This window comes from Capra hircus, chromosome 17, assembly GCF_001704415.2.
Source record: "Capra hircus breed San Clemente chromosome 17, ASM170441v1, whole genome shotgun sequence".
Taxonomy (NCBI): domain Eukaryota; kingdom Metazoa; phylum Chordata; class Mammalia; order Artiodactyla; family Bovidae; genus Capra; species Capra hircus.
The window spans coordinates 56,721,987-56,743,313 of record NC_030824.1 but is presented as its reverse complement, the minus strand read 5'-3'; the positions used below and the strand labels follow the sequence as shown (position 1 = coordinate 56,743,313).

Below are 21,327 nucleotides of genomic sequence, written 5' to 3'. Positions count from 1 at the left end.
GCCACCCCTCCAGGCTCGAAGGTAGGTAAGATACCCTGGGTAAAGGTACCAAGGGGCAGAGGGGAGTGCTCCTGCGCGCTCCTAGGTCTCTGAGCGCTGGGGCACATCTGGACAACTGGAGCCTGCAGTGGACAGACTGGAGAGGGGGAGGGGCAGGGGTGGCTGCGCCCCTTCCCCCCGCCTTCCCACCAGCACGCCCCTATCCACCCCCGCTGCTTTACCTGCCGCAGCTGAAGCGCAGCCCCTGGCTCTTGTTGAGTCCGCTCGCCCGCTCCAGAGTGGACAGCAGCTACCGTCTCCACCGCCTGCTCCTGCTGCTGAACGGGCCACTCTGAAGACAGGATACCCTCCAGGCAGCCCAGCGCCAGGGTCCCATGGCTGGCATTTCTCCGCGCCCTGCTGGGACGCCCCGGCAGCTTGCCGCCGCGCTCGCCTACCTGCTCCTGAGCTGCCCTGCCCTACAGGGACAGACACCCTCGCCTGAGGCTGAGCCCCCTCGGGCGCCCTACCTGCCCACCTGGGGCGCCCTCGGCCGCAGCAGCCCCGACGGCCCCAACATCCTGCTCGCCAACCCCGGGCTCCGGGTGCCCGTGGGCCGCTCGCTTTGGCTCGACCCGCTCCGGGATCTGGTGATTCGAGTGCAGCCAGGGGACCGGTGCGAGGTGACGGTGTTGGACGCCCTGCCGCCGCGCCACGGCGCGCTCTCCCCGCGCCGCTTCCCCTGCGCCTTCGGGCCCCGCCAGGTCCGGTACACTCACTGGGGCGCCCGCAGCCCCGGACGCGCGCGGGTGAGGCTGCAGCTGCGCTACGACGCCGGGACTTCCACGCTCGCGCTGCCCTTCGTGCTCGCGGTGGACGTGGTCTTCCCCCGACTGAAGCTGGTGACGCGCAACCGGCCTTTGGCGGTGGAGGAGCTGCGCGGCTGGAGCCACGCCATTGACAGGCGAGTGCTGGCCTTTGCTTCCCCGGAGCCCGGGACCGCGGCCACGCGCAGGTGCCGGCTCACCCTTGTTCCCCCCGAGGGTGGCCCACTGCCCAAGTATGGGCGTTTGGTGGACGCCGCGGGGGCCCCTCTCCCCAGGGCCAAGGCCATAGACTGTGAGGCATTTATCCGGGCTGGGGTGCGCTACCAGCACACCTCCCCCACCCCCTCGCCCAACCGGGACTATGTGCCCATGGTGGCGGAGCTGCTAGGGCCAGGGGACCCAGGAGCTGAATCAGGGGAGTTGCTGCTCCGAGAACATTTCCAGCTGCTGGTGAGGATCCTCGAGGGATCCGAGAACACGGCGCCCAGGCCCAGCCTCGCAGCTCCGATGATGCTGGAGGTCCATCAGTTCCTGCTGACGGCCCTAACGCCCGACGCCCTGGCTGCGGAGGACAAGGAGTCTAATGCCGATGACCTGGTTTTCAACATTCTCAATGCTCCCATCACTACGCCGGGGCACCAGGGCTACGTGGTCAGCACTGACGACCCCCTGGGCCTTCCAGTGTCCTTCTTCAGCCAGCGGGAGCTGCAGGAACTGAAAATTGCTTATCAGCCCCCAACGGAGAAATTGGATGCAGAGCACCTCTTCCAACTGGAGATGGAGGTGGTGGACACAGATGGTGCCACCTCAGACCCCTTTGCCTTTACGGTGGTCGTGAAACCCCTGAACACCCTGGCCCCGGTGGCTAGCTATGATCGGGGACTACTACTTTTTGAAGGTCAATCAAGGCCCCTCTCCAGCGCCAACAGCCTTCAGATCAGTGATAGTGATTGCCTGGGAGAGGTGAAAGTGTCTGCCATCAGGGGCTTGAGACATGGGCAGCTGGTCGTGCTTGGGGCGCCAGCAGGGTGCAAGCATTTCACACCGACGGACCTGGCAGCAGGGCGAGTGGTGTACCAGCATGATGGCAGCAACACCTACAGCGACAACATCGTCTTCCGGATGGAGGATGGGCACCACCAGGTGGAATTTCTCTTCCCTCTCACCATCATCCCTGTTGATGATGAACCACCAATGGTCACTGCCAACGCCGGGCTCTCGGTGACAGAAGGGCAGGCGGTCCAGATCTCCCCCTTTGTCCTGAGTGCAATGGATATTGACTCTGAGGACTCGACCATCCACTTTGTGCTGGAGGACCAGCCTCTGGAGGAAGAGGAAGAAAGAGGGGGGGATCTGGCTCCCGGTTCCTCCAGCTCAAGGCAGCATCTGGGGGAGATACTGCTGCGGCAATCGGAACCACCTCGGGCTCCTGAAGATGAGGGCTGGTATTACGTGGGAAAGGAAGGACTTTATGAGAAGGTGGTGACTGAGTGGCTTCAACAAGACATAGTGGAAGGGAGACTCTTCTACCGCAATCTTGGACCCCTTGGCCCTCAATCCATAATGGCCCAGATAACTTTCCACGTGCAGGATGACCACGACCCACCCAATCTATCCAAGCAACATTTCTTCACCATCAGAGTCCAACCAGTGGATCTGCAGAGTCCAGAGCTGTTTCCAGGAACAACCCTAGAAATGACTGTGCAGCAATACCAGCTCACTCACTTCCAGAAGAAATTCCTCCAATATATTGACCGGGACTCAGATGACCAGCACCTGTGGTACACCCTGCTGATGCCCCCTACTGACACAGATGGCAACCACCAAGTCCGGGCTGGAGAAATTGTGCTCACTGATTCACCAGACACACCCATTGTGCGCTTCACCCAGGCCCAGGTAAATCACCATGAAGTTGCCTACCAGCCCCCCCAGAAGAAGCTGGGTATTGTACCACGGATTGTGCAGTTCACCTACCAGGTAGAGGATGCTGCAAGCAATAGTGTACCTGGCACATTCACATTGTTCCTGAAGCCTGTGGACAACCAGCCTCCCCAAGTCACCAACAGAGGCTTTACTGTCTTAGAAGGAGAGAGTTTCAGCCTCAGCAGTAATGAGCTCCATGTTTCAGACCCTGATACAGACATCGACCAGATTGTCTTCATATTAGTTTGGGGTCCCCAACATGGACATTTGCAGTACTTAAAAAAATGTATGGTCCCAGGGGAATATTTCACGCAAGCTGATATTGTTAATGGGAGTATCTCTTATCAGAACCACAGAAACCAGGCCAGCAGTGATACTTTCCATCTGGAGGTAAGTGACAAGGTGCATCACATACCCATCACTGTCCAGATTTCTGTGCATCCCGCAGCAGCTGACAAAAGTCCCAGGACCTCTATTATAGGTAGTGCATTATTAGGTGTGTCCATAGATGTACTAGAAAATACAGCCACTGAGATCACCATGGACATCATCCATGGTCTAAACGGCACAGATGACTTGATGCTCTCTTTCACTGTGAAAGACAGCCCCAAATTGGGCACTATTCTGGTGAATGGTTTACTCACAGAACGGTTCACCCAAGAGGACCTCACCAGTAGGACAGTAGTCTATGTCCCCACAGGAGGTGAAGTTGGATTCCAGAAGCAGCATGATGCCTTCAGGCTTGCCCTCTCCAAGGACTCTCATCAGCGGATGATGGGAGAGAGCACAGTGGAAGAGATGCAAGTTCAGGTGGTTGTGCTGCCCGTCAACAATGTGGCCCCCAGGGTCTTGGTCAGGGAGCCTTACGTTGTCCATGAAGGTGGGAAGAGTGCCTTGACCTTACAGCATCTCAGCATTGAAGATGCAGACACTCCCCAAGATGAAATTCTCTGCACAGTAACTGGTCAGCCAGTCTCTGGCTACCTGGAAAATATGACACCAGCTCCTGGATCAGAAGAGACCCGGGCTGGTTATCCCATCAGCGCTTTCTCCATCAGAGATGTCCAGCTAAGACATATCAACTATGTACAGAGTATCCACAAGGGGGTAGAACCACAAAAAGATCAATTCACCTTTTATTGCTCTGACGGCATCAACTTCTCCCCAAATGTCTTCTTTCCTATAATGATCTTACCCACCAATGATGAGCAGCCTGAACTTTTTGCCCGTGAGTTTGTGGTACTAGAGGGAATGAGCATCGTCATAGACACCCCACTGCTCAATGGAGCCGATGCTGACCTGCCACCAAACGAGCTTCACTTTCAGCTCACAGCCCTCCCTCGGCATGGGCGAATTATACAGCAGCTGGCCACAGAGAGCCAGCCCATCCGTAGCTTCACCTTACAGGAGATTCAGGAGGCCTCCACCGTTGTATATGAGCACGATGACTCTGAGACCACAGAGGACAGTTTTGAGGTCTGGCTGAGTGACGGCAAGCACACCACCCACAGGACAGTACCCATTGTGGTGATCCTGGTGGACGATGAAACCCCTCGGCTGACCATCAACAATGGGCTGGAAGTAGAGATGGGACACACTGAGCTCATCACCAGTCGGGTCCTCAAAGCCACAGATCTTGACTCAGATGATAAGAGCCTCAGTTTTATCCTCCGCTCTGGGCCTCAACAAGGGCTTCTACAGCGACTGGGAAAACCCAGAGGGGAGGTGAGGAACAACCTCACCCTGGGAATGAACTTCACCCAGGGCGAGATTGACCGAGGCCTCATCTGTTACACCCACAGAAGCCAAGGACTTCATGACCTTATCAAGTTTGATGTGACTGATGGGATTAACACTTTGCTAGACGGCTATTTCAACATCACCATTGGCACCTCAGACAGGGTCTTCTTCCCTGAGGTGGTTAGCAAAGGGGTCACCTTGACAGAAGGTGGCAGAGTGACCCTCACCACGGATCTGCTAAACACCAGTGACATCATCAGCTTTGATGAACAGCTGCACTTTAGCATCACGCGGGCTCCTCGCCTGGGGCACTTGGAAATCTCTGACCACCCTGGGGAGCCCATTACCTCTTTCACTCATCAGCAGTTGGCTGGCAACAAGATAGTCTATGTTCGCACTTCAAATGATGAGATAAAGATGGACAGCTTTGAGTTTCAAGAGACTGGTGAGCATAATCCCGTGTTTCAGACCTTCAGGATCTTCATCACGGATGTGAATAATAAGAAACCTATCATGACCATCCGTAAACTGATACTGCAAGAAGGGGAGAGAAAATGCATCACTCCCTTTGAGTTGACAGCAGAAGACAAGGATACCCCGGATGACCTCCTCCTCTTTGCCATCACCCAGGTCCCCATCCATGGCAGGATTGTGTATAATGGCAGTCGTCCTGTGACCACCTTCACCCAACGGGACCTGAACAAGAACTGGGTTTGCTACTGGCACGATGGCAGTGAGACAACTGAAGATAGTTTCTCCTTGACTGTGACAGATGGCACTCATGCTGATTTCTATGTCTTCCCAAACACTGCTGTGGAGACACACCGACCTCAGGTAATGTGGATCCACATAAGAAACTCCCTAGACAGCAGGTTCTCCCAGACTGCCTTTAACAGAGATGCCCTGGCCTTGAAGCACCTTCACCCTGGACATGTGGGCTTCCTGATTACCAGCCGGTCTCTGAAGACAGAGGATTGGGATAGTTCCCACAGGCTCCATAAGTATAAAGTAACCAGAGGACCGGTGCATGGCTTCATTATCAACACTGGCCTTGGAAATGAGAGCACGCGAGTTTTTACGCAAGGTTAGTACACAGTGTCCCCTGATGCCCTTCTCCTGCTCCTTAAGTAGATAAGATCTCCCAGCTCTGCATGAAATTGTCCTGACCTCAGTCCTTTAGCAGAAAGATTCTAATTCTAATGAAATACAATGGAATGAGAAATTAACAAACAAAGGCAACAAATCCATTATCAGCTGTTTCATCAGCATGCTCTTTAAACTGGTTCTCTCATTCAATCAGGTTTGTAGTTATACATTAAAACTGCCAAATATAGGTGGACAGCTTCTGCTTCTGAAATATTATAAGACTACAATGATTTTGAAAAGATCAGTTTAAGTTTGAATTTTAAGTAAAGAATCACATACCTAGGAATCACTTGCATAGTTTACCAGTAAGTCTGGATTTCTGAAGATAGTGGTTTGGTGTCTTGATTTCAGATATAAAAATTACACTGCATATTTTATTGTACTATTCAAATTCAATTTCTGTATCTAGAAAATGCATAGAACTAAGGTTGCCTAGGGCCACTTGGAAATGGCAACCCAGTATTCTGCCTGGGAAATCCCATGGGCAGAGAGGCTTGGCAGGCTATAGTCCATAGCAAATAGTCTGACAGGACTGAGCAACTGAACACAAACACATGCACAGAAGTTTGCCTAACTATGGGAGTATATGTTTTAATGATCATTTTTCTTTTATATTTGTTGTTACTACTAATGGTGAGCTAAAGGCAGGTCCCTCTGGCTTCCCAGGCCATAAGACAGTGGTACCTTTGACTGCTCTTCACATGGTCATGCAACTTTTCCATGTAGCTCTATGCATGAGATGTGAAGAGATACATGGAATTTTACACATCCAATACACATAAAGCTGGATGCAATTTTAGAGTAAAACTAAAGAAGGTTGTTTAAAAAGCAGTTTCTTTACATTTTCAGAATTGCTTCTAAACCAAGTGAAATCATATCAGGTTCTATAAAAATTGTTCTTGCAAACGAATACCCCAAAATGCAAATTGTCTTGAAAACACTAGTATTAGCAATACAGAAACACAAGTATAGACCCAACTGACACATTCTCAGATATCCAAGAGAATGGGCAATAGAAAAACGTCATGATTTTATTCTTGTTTCCTTTTTACTGAGGATGCAATAGTTATTCTTGTTTAAATTCGTTTCAACAAATAGTTCGTGAGTATCCGAGTATTTCAACCTTGGATAGAAGGCCTGACACCAGCTGGATTAAGCTGTCTGTAGAGGACCATGGTATTGTGACGTGTGCGTAGGTAGAACCTGGGCATCCTTCTTGGATGCCCATCTCGCCATCCCAGAGATCATACAGAGAGTAGCACAGCTACACGATTTTAAATTATAAGGGTCCATTTTTTTGCTATTGCAACTTTAAATTCTTAGTAACCTTATTATTTTTTAAAAAGTTAGATGTGTGTTCAATCATTTTTAAATTTACTAATTGTAGTATTTTCATGCCCTATTAAAACACTGAAGTTCCCATCATAGTCATTTTCTGTGTGCCAACACGGCGTGTGTACGATGCTTGCTCTTTTACTAGCTGACATTGATGAGATGAGGATCTACTACATCTTGAATGAAGGCAGCAAGGCAGCTAAAGACATCTTCTACTTCTCTGCCGAAGACAATGGTAAGTCAGTACTGAGACCATACCTGGCAGTCTTGGTTAAGTCAAGTCAGCATGAGATGGAAAAGAATTAAATCATGTACATAGTAATCACAATCAGTAATGTCATAATATCGCCAAATGAATTCTTTTGGTTTTACTTGTAGTCTTCTGCCAAAGCATCCTTGACAAATCACTTTTTAGGAAGGGAAAGCAATGAAAAGTTTCAGTAATTAATATGAAGTATTTTACCTGACCAAGGTTATGTGTGACATCCTATAGGCAAGTAAATTTCCTCTTCAAGAGGATCTGAGAATGTAGCTGGTAGTTTGTCTTACTCTAAACCTAAAACAAATCTGCAGAAGGGGAGGTTGGGATGAACTGAAAGACTAGCATTGACATATATACACTACCATGCCTAAAACAGAGAGCTGGTAGGAAGCTGCTGTATAGCTAGGGGAGCTCAGCTACGTGCTCTATCATGACCCAGATGAGTAGGATGGGGGTGGGGGTGAGAAGGAGGTTAAAGAGGGAGCAAATGTATGTATATGAACAGCTGATTCACTTTGCTGTACAGCAGAAACTAACACAATATTGTAAAGCAACTATACTCCACTAAATAAAATAAAAGAACAAATGAAAATAAATAAACCTAAAAATCGATCATTAGATGTTGTTAGGCATTTTAGCCCCAGTACTGAGTCTTAGTGACTCCTTGATCTTAGAAGTGTAATAGTCCTAGATGGGGTGAATGACTGGCCCACAGGAAAGCTTTCACTTAAAAACATGCCTATTTATGCTGTGCCTCTGTGAAGGTACTCTGTCTTCAAAGTAGCATATTGGGCAGCAACTAGTTAACAGAAGGCACTTTCTTTACTCAGCCAGGGATGTACTGATTATGTGGTCAAGAGCAATCATTTTGCAGTAAGACAGGATAATTGCAGAAATTATGTCCATGTACCACTTGCCACTCTATAGTCTTTTTCTGTATAAATCATTACTCATTCTCAGTAAATAACATGAATTTTCTGCCTGAATCATGTGCAATCAGTCAGGACTGTATTTACTGAAAAACAGTCTTCAATGAGAGGCAATATGGTATACCGAGTTTGAATCCCAATTGGCCCCCTGTGACCTTGAACAGGTTACCTTGTCCTTTCTGTGATTCATTTCCCTCATCTCTAAAATGATGGTCTTCATACCTCTTCCAAAGGGTCACAAGATAATGTATGTAAAGCACTTGACTCACGTTGTTGTTGTTCAGTCACTAAGTCATGTCCAACTCTTTGCAACCCTATGGGATATAGCCCACCAGACTCCTCTGTCCATGGGATTTCCCAGGCAAAGACAATGGAGTGGGTTGCCATTTCCTTCTCCAAGGGATCTTCTCAACCCAGGGATTGGACTTATATCTCCTTCTTGTCAGGCAGATTCTTTAGCACTGAGCCACCTGGAAAGACCATACTTGGTTCACAGCAGATGCATAATAAGAGTTAGTTACCTTCTCTGTTTCTGATGAGACTGACCACAGTGGCAACCACTGATCCCTCCTCTCCATCTTTTCACTTAGAATTTAACAGACCTTTCCTTCTTTCCCTAAGTTCTCAAAAATCAAAATTACTACAAACATGAGGATGAATTTAAGCCTTCTCAACTGATTCACTAAAGTAAACACTTAAAGATTCAGATAGTTTACAATGATTTTTTTTCTGTTTTTGAGGATGGTATAAAAAGATGTACATCTAACTTGGACACTGTGCTTTCTGGGCAACATCAGAGACAAGAGTCAATCAGTGATGGTAATAATGTGAATTTTATATAGCTACCATTGTTGGGTGCTTTTGTGGGCCAGTCACTGCAAAATAAAAAGCAAATGTTAGTAGGCCCATTTTTACATGAAGACACTGAGGCTGAATAACTTGCCTGAAGTCATCTGAAGTTGAACTGGGATTAAACCCAGATCTCACAGATTCCGAAGCCAGGGCTTTTAACCACTAATGCTATGCTGCCGTTGTTTTGGGAAACTGAAATCATGAGCAGAAGTCAGAGAACAGGGCACACAGCACTGCCTAACCTGGCAAAGAAGCACCTTATAAATTCAAGTGGTCAGAATGGCCAAACAAATTCCAGAGCATTTGAGGACATGCTTGCTCATAGTCGGATCTTGAAGCGTATGCATGTCCATAAGCTAATTAAATATTTTTAATATTTATTTGCTTAACAGTCATTTAATTCAGTGGATGCTTTTAATTGTTTTCTAAGTACTATACATGGAGCTAAAATCCATGTCTATCTATGTGGAACCTTCTTGGAATAGCTTACAAATTCTGACGAAAGACTCACTCTAAACTTTTTTGTATTCGCTATTTTAAAAGTTCATGAATGTCTATCTTTATAATAGCCAACTTAATCGTTTTTTCTTTTTAAAATTTCCCCACTTTTTAAGGTATTTCCCAAATGGAATGTTTAATGAAACTTGCGCTGTGGTCTTTTTTTTGTTTGTTTGTTCTGTTTTATTGAAGTATAATTGATTTATAAGGCTGTATTAATTTCTACTGTACAGCAAAGTGATCCAGTTATATATATATATATACATATATCCTTTTTTATTCTTTTCCATTATGGTTTATCCCAGGATATTGAGTGTAGTTCTCTGTGCTATACAGAAGGTTCTTGCTGTTTACCTTTTTCATATATATGCTGTATACCTGTCAATCTACAGCTCCTCTTTTTTCCCTCCCCTGCTTCCCCTTTGGTAACCATGCGTTTGTTTTCTGTGTCTGTGAGTCTGCTTCTGCTTTGTGGATAGGTTCCTTTGTGTCATATTTTAGATTCCACCTATAACTGACATCATATGGTATTTGTCTTTCTCTTTATGACTGACTTCACTTAGTGTGACAAACTCTAGATCCATCTATGTTGCTGCAAATGGCATTATTTAATTCACTTTCATAGCTGAGTAGTACTCCATTGTATATATGCACTGTAGCTTCTCTACCCATTCCTATGTTGATGGACATTTAGGTTGCTTTCTTGGCTATTGTAAATAGTGCTACAGTGAACACAATGTGACCTATTGATAATCGTCTTTCCTAACGACAGGTAGCACTGGCATAAAGTACTGCTTCCGGTTATTTAAGGAATTTGGGGTGGACACTCTTCCAGGGATGTATTTTTCACTACGGGGTTGGAAACAGACTTTGTTGTTATTTGCGGCACCAACGTTGGAGCCATTAGAAGATTGCGCCTTGCCTCCAGGACTATGCAGTAGGCCTGTCCATGTAAGACCTTGCACCAGAGTCTTACAGGTGGAAGTACTGGCAAGATGACCCTAGCGTTGCAATTTATTGAAACCCCAGGACTGAAGGCAGGAAAACAGGAAGGCTTCCAGCTCATAGGCTCTGAAACCAGGCTACCTGGATTCAAATCCCAGCTTCACTGCTTAATGGCTGTGTGTCTTTGAGAAACTCTGCTTTGGTTTCCTCATCTGTGAACCAGAGGTAATTACAGCAATTGCCTCATAGGATAACTATGAGGATATTATTAGTTTCCTATTGCTCCTATAACAAATTATCACAAAATTACTGGCTTTCAGCAATGCAAATTTATCATCTTATAGTTCAGCAGGTAAGAAATCCAACATGGCTTTTACTGGGCTAAAATCAAGGTTTGGATAAAGATGTATTTCTTTATGGAGATTCTAGGGGAGAATCCATTTCCTTGCCCTTTCTAGCTTCTAAAGGCTGTTCTCTTCCTCCAACTTTGAAGCTGGAAGCAGCTGGGTCTTTCTCAAGGTGCTTCACAGTGACTTTCTGCCTTGCTCTTTCACTTACAAGAATGCTTATGATTTACATTGGTTTCACTTGTGTAATTCAGCCGAATTTCCCTCATCTCAAAATTCTGAATTTAATCATATCCTCAAAGTTCTTGTTACCATGTAGTATAACTTATTTACAGAGTCCAGAGATTAAGATATGGACATTTTTGTGACCCTATGGACTGTAGCCCGCCAGGCTCCTCTGTCCATGCAATTCTCCAGGCAAGAATACTGGAGTGGGTTGCCATGCTCTCCTCCAGGGGAATCTTCCCAACCCAGGGATGGAACCCACATCTCGTGTCTCCTACGTTGGCAGGTGGGTTCATTGCTACTAGCGCCTCCTGGGAAGCCCAGGCATCTTTAGAGGACCGTTATTCTGCCTACCACAAGCATTCTGGGAATCAACACACATCAGGCACTTTAGAACCCCTGGCACATAGCAAGCACTCAATAAATGTTATTATCCTTAGAATTATCTTTAGAAATACAAAGTTTGTATTTCTCTTCTACATAGAGAGAATTTTAATCATTTATTCCTGGAAATCTATATTTAGATCACTTGATTATAGAAGGTCAAATTTTATAGTATTAGGGTAAATTTCTTTATTGGGGTGCTGCCTGGAAACCTTGGTTTTTTATCTCTTTTTCTCTGCCCACTTCTAAACTGACTTATTTGGAAGTTCGCTAAGGGGCCAAGGAAAAAGAGGAAGTAACTTAAATCCACCGTTCTTGTCTTTTCCACTACCCGCTAAGCTGCTTTACACGGGAATATCATGCCTGTTCTCATCTTGTTTTCCCTCTCAGTTGTGCCTTTTCCCTTCTGCTCTGCTATAATCAAATGAAGTAACATATATCAAAAATATAAGGCCTAGCATTATTATTCCCTAATAAATCTGAATTTTCTTTTTTTCTTTCCTTTCACGTATTTATGGACGTAACTATACTTGTGTACACAGATAAACTGGGAAATCAAACAAAAATTTTTTACAATGTACCTAACTTGTAGATTCCATCAATTTCTGAAGTTTTGAATTATCCAGCCTAAGATTATTTCAGTATAAAATCACCATCTACTCTGTAACATCGATGGGAAATTTCATTATATTCAAGGTTGTCGTGAAAGCCACTGGTAAATGGGAAATACATTTTAGATTTCTAAAGCTCTGAACTGTGCCAGTTAAGCAAAGTGTCATGTTCATTTATCATCCTCTCCCAAAGTTATTATATTCACAGATTTATGTTGAAGTTTTGCATAACTCTGCTATACATAATGATGAATGGTCTTTTCCACTTACCATAGAATAATATTACCTTAAATTTATATATGACTTAATATTTCTACACTTCCCAGGCAGCTCAGTGGTAAAGAATTTGTCTTCCAAGCAGGAGATGCAGGTTCGATCCATGGGTCAAGAAGATCCCCTAGAGAGGGAAATGGCAACCCACTCCAGTATTCTTGTGTGGAAAACCCCATGGACAGAGAAGCCTGGTGGGCTACAGACCATGCGGTCACAAAAGAGCTGGACACGACTTAGTTACTAAACCACAACAATAATATTTCTACAGAGTGTTTCACAAATGTTATTCCATTTGATCCTCACCACAACCTGTGTGATGGGAATTGTTATTTCAAATTTTAAGATGAGGAAATGAGCTGGAGGAGTTAAAGGATTCAGAGAAAGAAAGCATCAGAGGAACCAAGTCAATTCTTCCTAATGAGTCAAACTGAATAGCTGTATGGCAGTGAGGCAATTTCAGTTTGAGGATATACTGTGAATATTTAATTGTGTTCATAAGGCCAAAAACAGATTATTTCATTTTTCTCTTAATTTAAATTATTCAGTATTTAAAGCCAATTTGATCAACACTGTGCATTTCAATATTTGAATTTGACCTGATACTTGTCTCATGGTTCATGTGAGTACTAATTTTCTGTTTCACTGAGCTGACTTTTTCAAGCAAGTGTGAAAATAAAATACATAATAACAGATAAAAAGGGCTTTGGGGAATAATAATACAACTAATCATAAATCCAGTATATCTGTCTAACATGCAATTAAGGTAATATCACGTTTATTTACAACTTTAACCTCTCTAAAATCCACTGAAACATTCAAAAGCAAGGCAGAAATGTCACTGAGTAGTCAAATTATCAAAATCTTTGGCCTGAAATTTTCACACCTGATTCAAAGAAGCCTTTTCTTAGAGTCTGTTTACTCTTGTTTCCCAAACAAGTGTAATTGAATTTTAAATAAAAGTAGCAGGAAAAAGTGAGTAGGATTTAAAAGCAGAAAAAGTTACAGAATGCAGAAGACATAGGTTAAAATAAGCAGATAAGGAACTCAAATCCATGAGAATTCAAAAGGCAATGTAACAACGGGATATGACCCAGCAATCAAACCTGGGTTTCCCGCAATGTAGACAGACGCTTTACCGTCTGAGCTACCAGGGAAGCCCAATGTATGTCTACAGCTACTTATAATACACATAGCAGAAGTCAGAACTTCAGTAAGACTAAAAGACATTTTGCAGGCGTTCAAGATGATGTCATAATAAATGGATATTTATCATTAAATGAAGAAACCCTGGTGGAAAATAGTGTAAAGTCATAAAGGATGTTACATTTTCATATAAAATACATTTATATACTACATAACCATGAAAACGTCTAAAACACAGATAGAAAGATGTCAAAATGGTTTACAATGGCAATGATGGATTGTAAGTCGTTTTTATTTTCTTTTGATTTTCCCTTACATTTTCTTGGGTAAATGCTTTTGCAATGACCATGATTATTATCCGAAAAACTCAATTTCCATTTAACAAAAGTGCACTCTTGAATACATCAGAACCATCTGGTTCAATAATATAGATTTAAGTGGCTAACCATGTGATACTGGCTTATAAATGATTCAAAAATGTCCCAGTTAATAATGCAAAGAATTCAAAAATTCAAACAAAAGAGAATCAGGGCAGATGCTTCTCAGGCAGAAAGTAATCAACAGTTAGGCTTGCTGACTCTTTCCTTCATGAGTCCTTCTTGGCTGTTTTTTTCATTCCTTTGCAAAAGGTGGCCAAAAATGAGTTGCCAGCCCTTGGGTGATAACAAACAAGGCAGGAGCAAAGGAACAGAGAAGACAGCTAGAGGGGCAGAGGGAGCTCACTACCAGTGTTTCCACATTCAGCAGAGCCAGTCTCTGGAAGAATCTGTTCAGAGCTGTGAAATATACAGACACACAGGGCCAAGTTTGCTGATTTGGTGTAAATATAATTTTGTATCAGCTATCACACGATCTATACGCTAGATAACTTCCCTTTGTGTCATTCGTGATTCAATTAGATTTTGTTCATTTTTGTTTTATACTGAAACCATTGATTTTTTTTATTGTAGTTGATTTACAATGTATTAGTTTTAGGTATACAGGAAAATAATTTATATATTTTTATACATAAAAATATATTAAAAATACATATATATATTTATATATGGCTTCTCTTGTAGCTCAGTCAGTTAAGAATCTTCCTGCAGTGCAGGAAACCCTGGTTCGATCCCTGGCTTGGAAAGATCCCCTGGAGAAGGAACTGGCAACCCACTCCAGTGTCCTTACCGGGAAAAATCTCATGGATGGAGGAGCCTGGTGGGCTGCATTTCATGGGGTCACAAAGAGTCAGGCACAACTGAGTGACTAACAATTACTTACTTACTTACTTACTTACTTACTTACATATATATGTATATGTTTTAGATTCTTTTACCTTATAGGTTAGAAACCATTGATTCCCTATAGAAAGATAGAAAAGGTACTTCCTATTTATCTTTCAGCTCAGTTCCGTTCAGTCACCCAGTTGTGTCTGACTCTTTGCAACCCCGTGATTCGCAGCACACCAGGCCTCCCTGTCCACCACCAATTCCCGGAGTTCACTCAGGCTCATGTCCATCAAGTCAGTGATGCCATCCAGCCATCTCATCCTCTGTGGTCCCCTTCTCCTCCTGCCCCCAATCGCTCCCAGCATCAGAGTCTTTTCCAATGAGTCAACTCTTCACATGAAGTGACCACAGTTCTGGAGTTTCAGCTTCAGCATCATTCCTTCCAAAGAACACCCAGGACTGATCTCCTTTAGAATGGACTGGTTAGATCTCCTTGTAGTCCAAGGGATTCTCAAGAGTCTTCTCCAACACCTCAGTTCAAAAGCATCAATTCTTCAGTGCTCAGCTTTCTTCACAGTCCAACTCTCACATCCATACATGACTACTGGAAAATCCATAGCCTTGACTGGACGGACCTTAGTCGGCAAAGTAATGTCTCTGCTTTTGAATATGCTATCTAGGTTAGTCATAACTTTCCTTCCAAGGAGTAAGCATCTTTTAGTTTTATGGCTGCAATCACCATCTGCAGTGAGTTTGGAGCCCCCCAAAATAAAGTCTGTCAGTGTTTCCACTGTTTCCTCATCTATTTGCCATGAAGTGATGGGACTGGATGCCATGATCTTCGTTTCCTGAATGTTGAGCTTTAAGCCAACTTTTTCACTCTCCTCTTTCATTTTCATCAAGAGGCTTTTTAGTTCCTCTTCACTTTCTGCCATAAGGGTGGTGTCACTTGCATATCTGAGATTGTTGATATTTCTCCCTGCAATCTTGATTCCAGCTTGTGCTTCTTCCAGTCCAGCATTTCTCATGATGTATTCTGCATAGAAGTTAAATAAGCAGGATCACAATATACAGCCTTGACGTACTCCTTTTCCAATTTGGAACCAGTCTGTTGTTCCATGTCCAGTTCTAACTGTTGCTTCCTGACCTGCATACAGATTTCTCAAGAGGCAGGCCAGGTGGTCTGGTATTCCCATCTCTTTCAGAATTTTCCACAGTTTATTGTGATCCACACAGTCAAAGGCTTTGGCATAGTCAGTAAAGCAGAAATAGATGTTTTTCTGGAACTCTCTTGCTTTTTCGATGATCCAGCAGATGTTGGCAATTTGATCTCTGGTTCCTCTGCCTTTTCTAAAACCAGCTTGAACATCTGGAAGTTCACGGTTCACATACTGCTGAAGCCTGGCTTGGAGAATTTTGAGCGTTACTTATTTATCTTTAGATCACCTCAAAAGCTCTTCAGAGTCCCGCCTCAGCCTCACTTCCTTTTTCTGTTATGGAGGCCAGGGCTGGAGTCTGACTGTTGCTGCTGGTAATTTTTTGGTTTGTTTCTACTACAAATTAATCATTTTAGAAGTGGCAATACCTTTTTACAATACCCAGGATTGAGTCATATTGGGGAACCCATTCAATGAATGGGAGAATGATAAAGAACATATTGTTAACAACCTTAATGACACACTACCACAACCTTGTTTTTAGCATTGTTAATTATACATACAACTGAAGCTTTCAGTCTAAAATTTTGCATTAAAATACACGAACACATAAGCATTTGTAGCATACCTAATCTAAAAACATGTAAGTGCTTATAATTCCTCAGATGTCTTATCAATATTTAAAAAAAAATAAATGCATGTACATGGTTAAAGAATAATAATTAATAGGGAATTCCCTGGTAGTCCAATGGTTAGGACTCCAAGCTTTCACTGCCAAGGGCGTGAGTTCAATCCCCACTCACAGAACTAAGATTCCCCACAAGCCAAAAATATCTTTATATTTTAATAAAAGTTTAAAAAAAGAATAATAATAATTAAACTGTATTGATACCTAGTCCCTTTCTCCAAAGAGGAACTGTTCACTATATTTCCTTACAAAAAGAAAATTACTCATAGCAGAATATCCTTTTTATTTACACAGAAGAGATTGTTTTCTATTCTCAGTTCTAAGCCTGGCCTGCTTAACTTAAAATATATGTATATTATATATGATATATGTACTTATCAATGATGAACTAGAACAAATGGATCTACCTTAACAGCCTTATTCTTTTTAAACAGTTATATAATATTTCATTTTATGGCTGTATTTTGCTTAATTAACTGGTTATCGAGTAAGAGGCATTTTTTTCTTTTTCGGTTTTAATTCTACTATGAACTTTATCTTAACTTACATTCAAATACAAGTGTATATTTTTACTTAGCAGTGAAAATGCTGATTTAATCTAGCTACTTGAACGTCTAAAACATTCTCACATTTTCTTAAATGTCATACTTGCTTCAGACATTAGAAGGCTTTTTCATACACACATGCCCAGACAGACGTGAAACTGGGGCAGAAAATACGAGAGCAGCTTATTCCAAATTTAATAGTTATTTTACTTCTAATCTTTAGAAGTTAAAAAAAAAAGTATGAGCAAGGGGGAAAAAAATAAAGGCATTTTTGCTGTTAGAGGCACCAAGAAACCTCTGGAATTGTAGACAGGTGGTAGTTCTTGCTTATCTGGCTCTGCCAGGGCTGGCCCCGGAAGAGTCTCTACCTCCAGTGTTTTCAAGGTATGTCGTGTTGAACATGCAAGGATTTGAGTCTGCAATTTAGAATTAAGTCTGCAGTTACAGTGTGCCCCAAGACAGATCTCTTGTCTGAGTACAGATCAAAACAAGTTTTGGTAATTAATTTCTAGCTCATTAGTCAGAGGGGCTGTGGGCACGAATGTGCAGGAACAATGAAAGAGACAGGAGAACCGAGTCCATTTACGTGTCACATAGCAGAGTTGGGTGTAATCACCACCCTCTGTAAAATATTACACATTCATCCTGGTGCTTCACTCTTGCACCTTATTCATAATGTAAAAACAAATGGCTCTTAAGCCTTCTAATTTGAAATCAATGCCCATGCTTTATTTTATATGATGTAGCTTGCCAGCACTTGAAAAAAAAAAATAGCCACTTTTCCCATATCCTTATAACAATTAGAGTTCTTTAGACTTAGTTTCCACATAGAAAATTAAGTGGGATTTGAGATAAATGTTCTTTGTTCATTGAGGCAAATGTGAAGTGATTTCCAGAGAACTTTCTCGGTTCTCTATTTGATTCTGCTAGTGCTTTCTCTGGGTTTTGCGGTATTTCAAAAAAATAAAAATATGTGCTTAAATAAAACAAATTCAAATAATACGGAAGAGCATAAGATGAAACGCAAGTTTTCTTTCCTGTTTCCATTTGTGGTCCTATTTCACAGGAAGTCAAAAACTCTCTCTGTGTATAGGTGTGTGTGTGTGCTCACGTGCACGCACACATACATAGCTCTAGCTGTAATTAAGTCTTCCATTAATTTTTAAAGTCCTGGAAGCCTGGAAAATAGTAGATAAACTTAGACTTTTCTTATTGGTGAAGTTTTAATCTTCCTGTAAAAGGAAGCTGGTTAGAATCGTACCTTGGCCTATGTATACTAGGAAAGAGGAAGAGAAGATAATCAGGCCAGTTAAATTGATTCAAACAGTGAAATAATTTAATACTGATCATGATCTGTGTTAGAACTGAAATGCCTCCCTGACAGTACTTGACATATAATTGTTGTGCAAACATGTTGGTTGATAGACGAATAAACACAAATTCATGAAAAAAGTTCCAAAGATAAATTCATTTCATGACTGATAGAGGTTGAATGTTTAATTATAGCTGTGATTTTAAAAAGAATAGTGCTCTCTTAAAAATTGTGAATCACTGTGTCATACACCTCAACCATACCTCAGTTTAATATTTTTAATTTTAAAAAATTAAAAAATTAAATAACATTGATCATAATTGTGGATTATTTGTAAGGAGACTTTTTATAAGTAAATAAACATGTGTTGTCTGATCAACAATAAGGAGCATCAAAGAAAAATAGCTTTGATCTCTTTGAGTATTGCATGAAAGCATTTTTGTTCAATGTTTTCCCCTGTAATATAAAACACAGTTTATTTTTCATCAGTTTATTTTTTTTTAATGATGGAATTTCACACACAAAAATAGAAAGCCAGTTTGAGCATGCAATAACCTAAGAAAGTTTCAGCATAAGAAAATAATCACACTTTTCAAAGATGATTAATGAAAGGAGAAACCATTTTTGAAGGAAAAAAAATGCTATGAATGATGAGTCTTTTAATATTCTCTACTAGTAAATCAATACTTGCTCTAGTCAGGTATATATAGTGTGTAATTTTGATCACATTGTTGCGTACCTCTTGCTTTTCATTTTCCAGTTGCTAAATATCCTGATTTGCACTCAAATTGATTTAAGAAACATTTTATTGCTTGAAAAGAGAATTGATGCCTTGAAAGAATCAAGGCTGATCTTGTCTTGCCTAATGTGAGGCCTTAAATAGTCACTTCAGGGATAAATTTAAAAGAAAAGTTTACAACCTCAAGATTAAGTCTTAAATTCCACCTGCATGCATATATAGCTTCCCAGGTGGCACTACTGGTAAAGAATCCACCAGCCAATACAGGAGAAGCAAGAGACATTGGCTCAGTCCCTGGGTCAGGAAGACTCGCTAGAGAAGGAAATGAGGAAATGGCAACCCACTCCAATATTCTTGACTGGAGAATCCCATGGACAGAGGAGCCTGGCGGGCTATAGTCCAGGGGGGTCACAAAGTGTGGAACATGACTTAGCAACTAAACAGCAGCAACAACTCTTGTCCCAGGTATCATGCTAGACATTTAAATACCTTAGTAAGGAAGGAAGTGTTAGTTGCTCAGTCGCGTCCGACTCTTTGCAACCCCATGGACTGTAGCCCGCCAGGCTCCTCTATCCATAGGATTTCCCAGGCAAGAATACTGAAGTGGGTTTCCATTCCCTTCTCCAGGGAATCTTCCCAACCCAGGGATCAAACCTGGGCAAGTCACCTGCATTGCAGGAGGATTCTTTACCATCTGAGCCACCAGGGAAGCCTTCTCATTTAATCTCCAAAATCATGAGATAGATATTATTCCCCCATTTTATGCATAAAGAAGGTAAACCCTGATGGCATTGAGTAAAATGATTATTATTACCAAAGTTATTAGCACTTAAACATTCTGAGGGAGTCATGTGGAAAGATAAGAAAATCACAAAATCCTAATCCTTCTAAAACTAAGTCACTATAAAACTTATCCTTAATGCATTGATCTGGTTTTTGTTCAAAAATTACATGTTTCTCTGGAAGGCAGAAGACATTTAATTTATAAGAAAAATTATAGGCTAACATCTGGAGGCTGATGTTTATATATAACACAGACATAAAACAGATCCTTTGGTAAGGGGATGACAAGGGGCATGAATGCCTGAATGATGCCATTTCCACTATCAGGAAGCAGAAATCACAGCGGGTTGGATGACTCATCCATAGTTTTGAATAACTGGAGCCATTGAAGACAATATTTTTCAAAGAAAAATTATCCTCAGATTATATTCAGACTAACCTTAAAATTAATCAAGCTGCTGGGCATTTTGCTTGTCTTTCTTCATCAGGACCCAGACACACTGGGTTGTCTCCCTGTATGACAATGACTGAGGCTCTTCTAAAGTGATTTACTTTAAAAAAAAATAGGAACAAATATAGGTATATATCCATCTATACAGCTTCTCTCAGCCTAAATTGATGAGACACTGGCAGAGAAACAAAATATATGTAAGAAGTGCAGAATGGATATCAAACCCTATACATATAGTAAAACATGTAAAATAGAGCTGATATTTTAACCTGGTTGAATTTCCCAGCAATAGCACAAAACTAGAAAGTCAGTAGCAATATGATATCAGCCCCTTGATAAAATCTCAAGCCAACATTAGAGGTAAGGTGATCAGGCATCACACTATTTCGTCATTGACATGGAAGCAGAATGTTCTGTTTTGCTTATGTTTCTTGCCGGTCGTTTGAGACGGTGAGTACAGAAGTTACCGTCACACCGTGTGGCATAGCAGAGGGAGCATTAGGGCTCCAGATCATAGTCAGCGACATCATCAGTGTTCCAGTTCCTGGCTCTTGCTGTCACGTTTTTCCTAACTCTCCTTCTAATCTCTATGCTCATTTTCTCCCTCATTTTGTATTTCTTCAGCCCAGTGTATGGAGTGAGCTCTGGATGTACATCGTGTTTATCCTGTTCTGCAGTTTTCGGTTCACTTTCCAGCCCTGCCTATGCTTCACCTGTGGTTTTGTTCATATTACTCAATCCTACTTTTACCCAGTTTTTCATCTGGCAAAATAGTTTTCAGGAACTATAGCATCCTTTGATTAATTTATTAAAGAGTGTTTGCAGGAAGCTTACAATTCTGCTATTCAAATAATCCTGACATAACAACTATCTGACCCGAGTCGTATCTAATAAATATGCTGAAGAAGGTGTGCAGGATATTGGGTTTTTTTAATATTCATTTATTTGGCTGTACCAGGTGTTAGATGAAGCATGCAGGATCTTCTTTGCATCTTGCGGGATCTTTCCTGTGGCACACAGACTCT

General features: G+C 42.3%; 1 protein-coding gene across 1 annotated transcript in view; it reads left to right on the top strand.

Annotated features, from left to right (window-relative positions):
* The window catches only part of FREM3 (FRAS1 related extracellular matrix 3), a 99,461-nt gene continuing 78,406 nt past the window's right edge, over positions 273-21,327 (top strand). The window contains exons 1-2 of the mRNA XM_005691247.2: positions 273-5,553; positions 7,096-7,185. Coding sequence (XP_005691304.2) covers positions 375-5,553; positions 7,096-7,185 — 5,269 coding nt within the window. The 5' untranslated portion in view covers positions 273-374. The remainder of the gene's footprint in view (positions 5,554-7,095; positions 7,186-21,327) is intronic.